The following is a 13,677-nucleotide window of genomic DNA, read 5'->3' on the forward strand; positions in this document are numbered from 1 at the left end:
ATATATTTATTAGATAGATAGATTAGGATCAAGATAAACAGGCAGATATACAGAGTGAGAGGGAGAGAGAGGAGAGGAAATGTTACGTAATTGAAAGGTTTTGAACTGAGATTTTGCTGGTGATGGCCTGGGCAATGTTTAACTCTATATCTTACATCATTCAACCACTTCACCCAACCATTCATCCATCTATCCACCCTCCAAGAATGGCAAGCTGTTAGTCAATTCCTGTTCACATTTATGGTTCAACAGTTAACAAAATCAACAACAATAACCAACAAAGGAGCAAGACTATCAAATAAATTCCTTCAAGTCTTTAAAACAACAAGTCTTGCAAACAATATTAATATTATGGAAATGATAAAATAACAACAGAGGCAAATTGTTCTAACTGACCAGTCACAAAAAAAAAACAACAAAAGGAATTTTTTTTTCTTTTTTCATAATTCAAAAGAACCAAAACAGAGCAGCCAAAATTCTTCTTAAAGTTATTTCATCATTTTCTTTTTTTTAATAAATCTGCTATAATTCCAAACTGGTTAATATTGGGTTTTTTTAATAAAAAAAGACAAGAACAAAGCAAACACAACTAACTTTTTATTCAATAAATAAATTAAATAGTAATAGTAATAATAATAAAAATAATTATAATAATAATAATAATAAACTTTTTGAAAAAAAAAAAATGTCAACACTAATAGTTAAAGTCTTTGGGGCTAATTTAATTCAGAAAAACATGAAAGGTAAAAAAAAAAAAAAGAAACATGAACAAAAAAATAATAAAATAAGAAATGAAATTAATCCTGATGGATTATCAGCTTTTTACAATGAGTTCAATTCAAGAGTTTGTCAAATATTTTCTTACTTTGGTTTTTTTTTTCCTTCTCTTTTTTTTTTTCTTTTAAATATTTAAAAAAAAAAACCAAAACAAACTTCCTTCTTATTTGTATCATCTTTTGCTTTTTTTTTTTTATAATTTTTTTTTTGTCCGAGCCAGGTGCATCAGAAAGCCTCGTATGCACTTACAATTTGTGACGCCTTGCTTTTATTCATGACGGGGGAAGATGACGTTAAATGGCTATGTGAGAGGGCTCCTTCTACAGTTACGTCAGAGTCTGATTTTTGTAAAATAGTGCGTATCGGTCCGGTAGATGTTTTGGCCATTAGCCTCTGGACTTTGTGGCCGTGTTTGACCAAAAGTGTTGGACTGCTATAGGAGCGGCGAGGAGGAGCAGTTGCCAGTGGTTTTCGATAGGTTGTGGCCTTAATAGACAACGGTATAGTAGGAGGTGGTGGCAATTGTGTTTTCAGTTGTGAAGTTGTGTGTACCGAGTACAATGGGTTTGCTGTAGCTGTCACCGGAGGAAGAGTAGGAAGTGGGCGTTGAGGTTGCTGCTCACTAGTGCTAGGAAGGTCAGTAACATACATGTGGTGGATGTTACCTCCGCCACCACTGCCGCAGGGCAACGTCTCCTTGGCAACTGCCGCCATAGTGCCCTGAAACAATGCACATTCCTAGTCAAAGCAGACAAACAAAACAAGCATGCTCGCAGTAAACAAAGCAAGACTCAAATCTACCATATACATATATATATATATATATAGATTTTATGTATGTATATATATACAGCTATACATTATCATAATAATAATAATAATAATAATAATAGTAATAATAATAATAATATAGACATTTAATTAATTAAGAGGGTATAATTAAAGTTATTTGAATGTATATAAATGTATATAATTGATTTTATTTTAGAAACAATAAAGTGAAAAACAAATTATCTCAGATAATAAACGAGCCAAAATGAACAATGAAAATTTAATTAAAAAAAAAAAAAACGAAACAAATTAGCTCCTTAAAATGTGCTGGCAGATAATATTTAATATTTAATATTTAATAAACGTGTAAAAGAAAAAAATAGAATAATACAAAATAGCTTAACAAAATTTAGCATATTACACCTAATTATGTTGGGTTTCTATGGAAACATCTAGAAAATTAATTAGTTTAATACTAATAACACATGGGGTTTCAAACAGAAACGAAACAACTATTTATTTCACACTGAAGATTTCATTACTAATAAAACTATCCTATAAAATATACACTCTTTACCTAAAAGCATTTGTGCAAGAACTGCATGTATGTACATGTATGTATATGTGTATAAAATGTGTGTGTGTATATGTATATATATATATATATATATATATATATATATATAATGTCTCCCACAGCACTCTATAGATTTCAATGACCTGGTCTGCAGCTATTCTAGAGTGTCTCCTTAACAAGTTTTTAATTGGTATCACTATGTTCTGTACCTATTTTTTGATATCGTACTTATTTTATCTCCCTCTGTTGAACTGCTAATGTATACAACACAAACAGACACAATACAAACACCTATGTATGCATGTATACACGCATGCATGCACAAACACAAAATTCTGCTCAGTTTTTCATTCGCCCAATTTCCTTCATGAGGTAACCGGTCATCTCGAGACTAGAGAAGAAGACACTTGCCATTATCATTACACAATAAGACACACACATACACGCAGGAAGGTGAGGGAGATTCACATACATGTTCACTATGCATATGCACACACAAACTGAAAGTGAAAGCCTCTAACAAGGCAAGAAAGATTGCGAAAGAAACAGAGACAGAACAACAAACCATTTCCACCAGTTGAAAATTAATTAGCATCTATAACTTAATTAGTCAATTAACTAAGCTTCCTACCCACTTTATGTCCTTCAATCTTGAACGGTTGGACATTGTGACCTAATGTCCATTTTCTCCTTCTATAACTTTGTGCTAGATTCAGACATGCTTTCATTCTCTATCTCAACAAACACAAACACAAACAAAGATTTTTTTTCAAAACCTAATAAATGTTAATTGGGAGATAATTGTCTTAAATAGGATAATCAAATTGTCACTGTGATAGAAATAACAACAACAATAATAATAATAATAATAATAATAATAATAATAATAATAATAATAATAATAATAATAATAATAATTTTGATGATAATGATGATGATGATAATCCTTAATACTAAATGCACAAGGCCTGGAATTTGGGGGGAGGGGACTAGTCGATAGCATTGACCCCAGTGTTTCATTGGTACTAAATTTACCGACCCCAAAAGGCTGAAAGACAAAGTCAACCTCAGCGGAATTTGAACTCAGGACTAATAATAACAACAATAATAATAATAATAGTAATAATGATAATGATAATAATAATAATAACAACAACAACAACAACAGCCCTTTCTACCTTAAGCACAAAGTGTGCAATCTTGGTGGTGGTGGGGAGTAGTCAATTATCAACCCCAGTGCTGGCCTGATACTTATTATATTGACCTCAAAAGGATGAAAGGCAAAGTCAATTTTGGCAGCATTTGAACTCAGAATGTCAGGCCAGAGAAAATGCTGCTGAACAGTCCTGCCAGCTGACCCACATTAATTGATAGTGGGATCTGAACACAGAAAGTAAGGACAATTGAAATACTGCGAAGCATTTTGCCTGGCCTGCTAACAATTCTGCCAACTCGCCACCTCATTAATAATAATAATATTCCTTTCTACTGAAAGCACAGGGCCTGAAATTTATGGGGAGGAGACTAGTCAATTGCATCGACCCCAGTGTTTCACTGGTACTAAATTGATCGACCCCAAAAGGATGAAAAGCCAAGTCGACCTAGGCAGAATTTGAACTCAGAACATAGCAACAGGCAAAATACAGCTACGCATTTCGTCCAGAATGCTAACAATTCTGCCAGCTCATCACCTTCTCAATAATAATAATAATAATAATAATAGTCATAATAGCAATAATAATTTGTGTTTATTCAGTTTAATAATTGTTTCTGTTTTAGGCACAAGGCTAGCAATTTTGAAGGGAGGGAGAGTGATCAATACCATTGACCCAGTAACTAAGTGGTACTTTGAAGATGATGATGATTATGATGATGATGATGATTATGACAACTATAATTTAAGGCACATGACCAGCAATTTTGAAAGAAGAGGTTAGCTGATGATATCAACCTCAGTACTGACACTGTATTTTACTGACCCAGAGAGGTTGAAGAGGCAAAAATGACGTCAGTTAGATTCGAACCCAACACTATAAAGTAATTTTTTCTGATGCTCTAAAAATTCTGTTAATCCATTATTTTAAATAATAGCTTGATAAATTAACCTCAGCTGCATTTGAAATCAGAAAGACATTTGTATACCAAAAGGCCTTCTTGTGCAAACTCTCATGCCTATTTCTAATTTTGGCACAAGAGCAGCAGTTGTATTGGAATGGGTGGCAAGTCGATTATATTGACCCCAGTACTTGACTCAAAACACTTACGAGGATAAAGGGCTAAGTTGGCCTGGACAAGATTTGAAACCAGGTAAATCCTGCCAATGTCACAAATGGTTTCCAAGTGTATTTCATGTAGTCATTTATGGTAAGAATACACATAAATAGAGGGGAAGGAGGAGGAGAAGGATAACAGTGGTAGTGGTGGTGGTGGTGGTGGTGGTGACAAGGATGGTGAAAATGATTCTGTGTCACTGGCGTAAACATAATTAGTTAAGTAAGCAGATTCATCCCCATGAAATTCCTGTTTGACTTTTGATTAGTTCAACATACAAAACCAAGGTAATTGACCCTGAAGGGATCAAGAGACCAACACTTAACTCTCTTAGACGACGTGGTTGAAGGATTTCCAACAGGAGGGAGAGCAAGAGCAAGAGAGAGAGATGAGATACAAATACTATAAGATATAATCCCATGTAATAGAAATTATGTTAAACCAGAATCTACACTAATTTAACAGAGTTGTTCGCTAAAATTCTACAAGAAAAAAAAAAGGCTTATCACTAATTCAACCACATCAATAAATAGTATTCTTATTCATGAAATTAAATTGTCCATAATTAGGACAGCAGCAATGTAAACTTATAGTAATCAGAATATGCACACACACTGTGCATGACTGCATGCGCACGCACGCACACACTGTGCATGACTGCATGCGCACGCACACACACAGTCATGAGACTCAGCCAGAATCAAAACTGAATTGTGTAAACTATTTACCAAATACAGAATATAACACACCCTAGTCCTTTATTCTCACAAATTCGCAGATGTGTATGTGTGTTAAAAACAAGACAAGCTTTTCTCTCTCGTCGAAGACTTAGTCCCAAACAGAGGAAACTCATAACAGTATATGAACTTCAACAAAAACAACAAACAATTTTCCAACTATTGGCATAATTTTTAGAATAGAAAACACTTTTCATCTACCACTTATTCTGACAGACTGGATTTAAACAAGAAAATTTTGAAAAAAAAGTTCCTAGTTCAAATCCAGTATTGTCTACATGTCCTCATGGTAATATTTAATGTTTTTGCCTCAAGAGCAAACAAAAAAAAAATAATAATCTCAGAATTATTTTCTACAGAGGAAGGTTATCAGTACTGTAATTCTAATGTGTGTGTGTGGAGGGGTGAATGCAAATACCTTTTTGCATGTTTTATTCCGTTATACGAAAACCTAGTGTTTAGATGTTAAGGTATTTAAAACAGAGATTTGAATATTTTTTCTGACATCCATTATAGACACAAAAGATCTAATTACATTTTAATTGTTCCCTACAACTTCAATATTTCTCTACCACAATGTTAGAAACAATTTAAGAAACAAAGAGATTAAAAAGTCCAAATTTGGAAGTTGGGGGTAGGGGGACCTTAGGGGAAACTGAAATTTTTATACTTATCTAGAGATAATTTTAATAAAACTTCAACTGAAATATCATTTTTCATGGCTTAATTAGCGTGCCACATCCATAATCATTTTGTGGTGGGGGTCTTCAAAAAAGGTAGGAGAGGAAGAAGACTTAAGTGTTATCCTCAAACCCAAAACTATACCCAAGGATGTGGTGGTGTTAGTGGTGGTGGTATCACACCAGGTGACATGTGTAGTTTATCATCCTAAAGAAAGTATCTACAATATAGTATAACAATAAACAAACCTGATACTCTCACATACACACAATCAATAACAAAGAATATCTAATATTGGTTCATCAATGACATTTGACAGATATTATTATTATTATTATTATCATTATTATTATTATAGTTTATTAAATAATTACTAAAAAGCTAATTATTAATGGTCTTATTACATGTAAATAATTTACAAGATGACAAAGAAGCGTTTGACTTAATTTGGAAATTACTGATAGGTAATTAAAACATTTCAATTAAATCTTATAAACCAGAAATAAAACAAAAAATAAAAAAGAATTTTCAAGTTACTCCAAAAGAAATGGAAAGGGATAAAATAATGGTAGATTTGAGCAAGCCTCACAAAAAATAACCTTCCACAATACTTTGTATATCTTTAAAAATAGTTCATCTTGTTTTTAACAATATATATATAGTAAAAACGTAAAAAAAATATATATGTATTAAATAAATAAAAATAATTCAAAAAACCAGCATTTGAACATTTGTAAATTGTGATGTGTTTTTAAAGTCATCGCTAAAATACTCAAAGCAGAGACATCATGCAGTGAACCTATGTGTGAAAAACAAGAAGATTGTAAAATACTATGGAAGCAATCTCAAAGATTCTCATGAAATTTGTTCTTCAGTTGGACCTGTAAATGAGCTACAGTTTAGTCTAAAGGAATCGTTGTTAACCAAGCAAAGGTTAGGACTTCAGTATAAAGAAATATACATGTTAGATTATACATGTACCATTTTAATGTCTAATCAATATAACAGAGGTGATATAAATATTACAGCAAAACACAGTTTCTTGGGCAACTTATTGCAGTTTTGTCTATATATATAAATATATATTAAATGCAAATTAAAGCTAAAGCGAGTTGTGAGTAATTCCCCCTTGAAAAAACTTTAAGCCAAGAAATTTTTAATTCTCATAGTGAAAGCATTCAGAGGCGAATTTTAGGTTATTTTTATCATTACCCTAATCAGATATACATAAGAGATAATGGTGTCATTGAGACCCAAAGGTGTCAGGTAAATCCTCAATAAGTGCTATAGACAGACCAGAGTTAAGTTCCAGATTCGGTAATATTGCGAATAAAGGGTTCAACGTTGGTTCTATGTCAGCATGTGTATAGAAGAATTTTTTGCGTAATAAGATAAAAAAGAACCCAAGGCTGTATAGATATTAGAGCATTTATAGATAGAAGGTCTTACAGCTCTTATATCTCTACAGCCTTGGTTTTTTATCTTATTACACAAAAAATTCTTAGATATATATATATATATATATATAGTGTGTGTGTGTGTGTGTGTGTGTTCGCTGTTCTTTCATCTTTTCATTGTGAAATTAAATTTGATGGTTATTCCAGAAATGATGTTAAATATCTACTGAAAATGGAATTGGTGTTTTCTGCAAGCCCTGTTGCTTAACACTTAAATAAACTTGATATATCTCAACAGAAAATGGTCTCCAACATGACATTCCTCAGCGGAAGGGTTAATAGATTTCTAATGCACAAGTAAAGGCCACTAAAACTAAATCGAAAAATTCATACATTTATTCCAAGTAACAAATAAAAGATTTTATGAAATTATGACAAGTCTTTAATTCTTAGTTATTGAAACATAACATAACTGTAAGTATAAAAATTACAACTCTTAATTATAAATATTATCGTTAATGAAGTGGAATTTAACTTTCTGTGTACACTATACAAATTGATAATTCAATTAGTTTCTTTCTTCTGGATGATTTCCTTACATCATCAATACAGTACATCAGCCGTTACCCACATGATACATGGAATGCTACATGGCATAGGTGACTTGTATGAAGCTAGAAACATTCCTTAATTCTAGATAAACTTTTAGATCTAATTAAATACTTTTCAATTTAATTAATATTATAACATAAGCATGTTCCATAATTCTCTTCTGACAACTGTGATCGAGTCAGTAAGATCATAGAAAAAAAAGAGCCCAAGCTACAGCATATTTCAAATAATGTAAATAAATTTGGGACAGTCATTGATTTAAAGATGTAATGATCAATGAGATGGCAATGATGGTGAGTCTGCTAACCCATTAGTTTCATATAACGCAGGCCAGATCTTCATGTAGTGTATAAGAAGACATCTTATAGCAGCAACAACCGTAACCTAACGAAGTTCATTGCATAATTTCCTATTCCTTTGTCATTTGTTTAATTTCATATTATGCTCTGTACTTGACTAATGCCCTATTCGGAAATGCTATATCTTTGGGAGAGGGGAATTTTTAAAACATTCTCCTTGTTTTTTTCTTCCCCCACTCCCATGAAAAGCAAATAAAAATTGCTAATTTCAAAAAAAAAAAGAAAAAAGAAAAAAAGTATGGTGGAAGGTTATGGACACACAATCACACACATAAAAAAAAAACATACAAAGTTACACGCGAACATTTATACACAGCTGATATACATTTAAATAGTTTACTCTCTCACACAAAACAAACAAAAAAGAACTACGTGTGCAGACAGAGATTCAACTTGTAGAATTTCATCTTATTCCATAGGCAAATTTGTACAAGCTTTCACATGCAAACCAAATAATATAGCTTTTTTACTTTTTTTTTAAAACAAGCTGTTTAGAGGGTGCTTTTTTTTTTATTCAGTGTCCTTAGCAAAAACTAGACAACAGGAAAATGAATAACCATTATATTCTAGTATTTTAAACACACTTTTTTCAACAATAGAAAAACTAATACTTTCTTAATATGATCCTGTATCTACAACAATTATCACCAAAATATATTTTCCATAATAATGCTCTAAATATAAATAAGTTAAGAAAATAAGAAAATAATTAATTAGGAAAAAATATGTCTATTCCCTTCCCAATAAATTCATACAGTCAATATATAATTTAGATGTGATAATATTTTTTAAAATATTGACAGTATAAACATACATACACACACACATAACTAGATATACACAAACATTATAAAATATACATATGCACACACTTATGTGTATAGGTATACACAGACACACATACACGCACACAAACATATATGGAAAGACATATACAAACACGCACCATGCATGTATATGTGTGATAATAGGTGTGTGTGTGTGTGTATGTGTGCACTTAGGAAACAATACTTAGATGATCATTTAAGAATAATCATCTTGGGGGTGATAATTATACCTAACGTTCTCGCTTATTTGTTTCTCACAACTGAAAATCTTGGAAATCTTACAAAACAAAATGTTGAAAGAGAGGGATATAATTAACTGAATTGGCTTGAGTAGATTACTGGTATCAATCAAGGAAAGCTAAACCAAACATTGGTAGAATTTTAACTAAAGACATTAAGAGATATGTAGCTAAATATTTTGAGGTGTTTAATCAAGTAAGCAAATATTTCTAACTCAAACTATTATTAAGAACTTTATGATTTATATAAAATTATAAATTCATAAAATTTTATTATCATTATCATATATCATTATTATTATTTTAAATATTCCTGTTTTTAAATTACAAACTCCTATTATAGATATAAGTACTGCCTTGTAATATTTACAATACTACAATAAACTAATTGATAATTATGCCAAATCTGGGGTAAGTGATTACTATGTTTGTTTTTTGTCAATAGTCCCTTCTTATTTAATTAAGGAGTTTATCAAAAAAGGAACCAATAAACAACATTCAATAGCCCTAATTATCTCTGTCTCTAAAATTATAAACAGCCAGATATAATTTCAGAATAAAAAATATCTAGCAAAGGAAACCAACACAGAAGTAATCATCGTAACAATCCTTTCTACAATAGACTCAAGGTCAGAAATTTGGTGAGGGGGTCAAGTTGATTACATCAACCCCAGCTTTTTGACTGGTACTTATTTTATCAACCCTGAAAGGATGAAAGGTAAAAGTGACCCCAGTGGAATCTGAACTCACAACGTAAAGACAGATGAAATAATAATAATCATCATCATCATCATCATCATTTAGTGTCCGCTTTCCATGCTAGCATGGGTTGGACGGTTCAACTGGGGTCTGTGAAGCCAGAAGGCTGCATCAGGCCCAGTCTGATCTGGCAGATGAAATAATAATAATAATGAAATTATTGTATACAGTGCTCAGGTGCACCACAAATGCTGCTAAGCAATTTTTTGCTTGGGACGTTAACAATTCTACCAGTTCAAAAGCCTTAATAATCACCATCATCATAATAATAATACTATATATAACAATACTTTATGTGACTTTAGTAAAGAAGAGAACAAGCTTGTAGTATCAAGAATCCAAAAATATAAAACCTTATATACAAATTTATATTTTTAATCCAAAATAGTTAAAAAATATATCTGAAATCATGGATTAAATAACACTGTACAGTTAACTAGAAAATGTAAGAAAATAGACATTATTCTCAAAAAATAATTTCTTTTGTCAAGGCACAAGGCTTAATTTTTTAAATTATTGACTCCATTAAATACTTAACGAGAATCAAATTCAGAACATCAAGGATCTGGTACTCAAAACACTTTTTCTACTACTCTTCACCCTTAATCCCAAACTAATTAGTTCAACCCTTTCGTTACCATATTTCTGTTGAAATATAATAGCACCTTCGTCTCAAAGAATTTTGAAAAATGACAAAGAATTTAGTAAAATAACTTTGTCGTTATTAAGCTGGTGTTTAGAGCATAAATTAACGAGAAATTTTGCTGGAACATTTTAATTAAGATCACTTTAAGCAGGAAGTTTGTATTTTAGAACTCGGAGGTCTCAGATGAGTTGGTATCAAAAGGGTTAAAAGAGATCATCTTAAATATTTTAGAGGTAAGCATTTTTTTCAAAGCATGATTGCTGTCAACATCACCACCATTACCACCACCTCCACCACAATCTAGAGATAGATTTTTGTCCTTATTTGGAGAATAGCTTAAGGCTTTTTGTTACTGTTATCATTATTTGGAAACGATACTACCAGCACAAATAAAACAGAATAGGAATAAAGCTTGTACATGTTTATAAACACTTAGTGAATGCTTCATTTAGATCTAGCTCGTTATGCCATAAGGTGATTTGCGTCAATGGGCAATGTTAATTAAATTAAAAAGTGGCAAGCCAACAAGGTAGGCATGTTAGCTTGGCTAGTGTGAGGAGCTATCACATGGTAAAAGGACTGCGAATTACCTCAAGAGGAGGCGCCTCAAGCATAGTTGTTGCTTCGGTGATGTCAGTGTGCTGGAACGTAGGTTGGGGAGGAGGCTGGGCATACATCAGGTCCGGAGAGTGAGGGATGGCAGCAAAGACATAACCAGGGGCTGTCGCAGCAGTGGCAGCAGTGGCCGCAGCTACACTTTGACCAGGATTCTGGAAAAACAGCACACATACACGTTTTCTTCACTGCATTATTTAGAACAACAGGACAAAAAGAAGCAAATTAGGTTGTTGTGTCAGTAATTGTTAATTAGTCGATGAGAATTAAACAAGAGTTAATTAAAAGAGGGGAAACAATTGTTCATTTTTTTCTTCCCCTGAAAGCTGACTTATTTAACGAATGACATATTTGTCTTGCTTATAAATGTTCGTGGATTTGTTTCTAAATGAATTTTGAAATTGAAACCCCAACTTCCTTTGTTAGGTTACAACTTAAATTTACAGAATGTACTTAAAATATACAACAAGCCTTAACCAAGTTAAAAATGTAGATTATCTGTGGGGTTTTTGTTTTAACTATGATCGTGTTTAGGATTCAAAATTTTCATCTTTTCTTTACTCAATTTCATACTGAATAAAATATCTTTCAAGAAGAAAACTAACAACATAACAAATTTACTTTGTTTTAGTATTTTACTAGCAATTGTTGTGTAATCTCAGCAACAATAATTTTTAAAAAGGGGATCGGAAGATCAGTGAAATAAAGAAATAAGTTTTCCTTTTGTTATGTAATAAAAAGTTGAATATTTCAGTGAACACAAACTATTCTTTGCCTTATCTCTTTTGTCCACCACCACTATTATTATCATCCTTATTAAAAGCCAAGATGAACCAGCCAATTAATTTTAGCTATATTTATTACTCTATTCTTAAGACAGAAACAGAAACTAACCCTCAACACACCTGGACATTTATGCATAAAACGCAAGTAATTCAAAGAAATAAATCTGCTTCTAACTATATTTAATAAAACATTTTTCCCACAAAGACAAACCTATATGTTTTTTACCAATTGTAAAATTAAAGGAATGAGGAAGAATCTGCAGTAATAATGATCTCAATTGAATTAAGTAACTGGATAATTAACTTTTAATTTGCTTTATGACACAGTACCATATGGGACTATATCGGTCAACCAGTTCTGAAATGCATGATGCCACAAGAATTGTATTAACCCCAGTTTCTTAACAACAAGATCACTAAAGTAGCATATATATTTCAAAACCTGGTCTGGATTTATGAGAGTGTTTTTGGGTAATTTAGCTTTTTTCATTAAATATCAACAAGTAATTGTTACAGAAAGAGGAAAACATTTATTGTAATCAGAAACATATCTTTAACAAAAATTCTATAATTCACATAATAGCCAGCCAGCAGTTCACTTCTTGCTCACTCAAGAATATTTGTCTTCCCTACCATTACGTATAACTGATCGGTAATCTTAACAATATGTTTGTGATGGTAACTAAACGCAAACACATTGTCTTTATCACCATCACCATCACCACCACCACCACCACCACCACCACCACCACCACCACCACCACCACCACCACCACCACCACCACCACCACCAACATCACTTTCACTAACTGTAGAATTATCAATTAAATCTGTTAAAGAATGTAAGAGCTACGCTATCAACTGTATAACAGAGTAACTTAGTAGAATTACAGATTTCAAGAGCAGCTTAAATTCTTGGACACCAAAAATTAATAAAAGTCCGTAGACAACTTACTGTATATATAATATCTGGAGGCTGACGAGGTCAGGAAATTAAATGCTATTTATAATTTAAGATATTTTCTAAGAAATATAAAAATAACTTTATAACACTGATCTCAAACTGAAAAGTTCCTTTCGAAAAGGTAAAAGAATATATTTTATCCTATTCAAATTAAGAGTGAATACTTATGTAATGATGAAATACCTGAGCTGTCCAGCGCCATTGGCTTGGTGTTGGGGTTGTCCATTGAGGTGGTGTTCCCTGTAAGAAGTTAGAAGAGAAAAACGTTTGTAATTCTGCTTACAATTTCACAATTAAATTATATATGTGTGTGTATGTGTGTGTGTGTGTATATATATATATATTTATTTATAAAACCATCATTATCATTTTAATGTTCATTTTCCCACGAGTCAGATCAAATGTGAAGGCAGATTTTCTATGGCTGGATGCTCTTCCTGCCACCATCCCTCACCTGTTCCAGGTAAGGTAATATTTCCCCCATGGCTAAACATGTTTTTCATGGAAGATTGTAAATGACTTGCAAACAACTATGATGCAATGCTAAGGCAAGGTAACAATAACACACACACACACACACACACATACTATTTCCACCTACCAGATCTATTCACAAGGCTTTTGGTTGGCTTGGGGCTATAGTAGCAGACACTTGCCCAA

At 32.1% G+C, this 13,677-nt stretch overlaps 1 protein-coding gene across 4 annotated transcripts in view; it reads right to left on the reverse strand.

Annotated features, from left to right (window-relative positions):
• Positions 1-951: 951 nt before the first annotated feature.
• Positions 952-13,677, reverse strand: part of LOC115225866 (deleted in azoospermia protein 3) — a 122,798-nt gene continuing 110,072 nt past the window's right edge. For 3 of the 4 annotated variants that reach the window (XM_036514459.1, XM_036514458.1, XM_036514461.1), the window contains 3 exons: positions 13,201-13,257; positions 11,244-11,423; positions 952-1,515 (listed from right to left, as the gene is read on the reverse strand). In XM_036514459.1, coding sequence (XP_036370352.1) covers positions 1,003-1,515; positions 11,244-11,423; positions 13,201-13,257 — 750 coding nt within the window. In that variant the 3' untranslated portion in view covers positions 952-1,002. The remainder of the gene's footprint in view (positions 1,516-11,243; positions 11,424-13,200; positions 13,258-13,677) is intronic. The other variant, XM_036514460.1, reaches the window with a different exon arrangement.

The sequence above is a fragment of the Octopus sinensis genome, linkage group LG28 (genome assembly GCF_006345805.1).
Source record: "Octopus sinensis linkage group LG28, ASM634580v1, whole genome shotgun sequence".
In the NCBI taxonomy this organism is placed as follows: domain Eukaryota; kingdom Metazoa; phylum Mollusca; class Cephalopoda; order Octopoda; family Octopodidae; genus Octopus; species Octopus sinensis.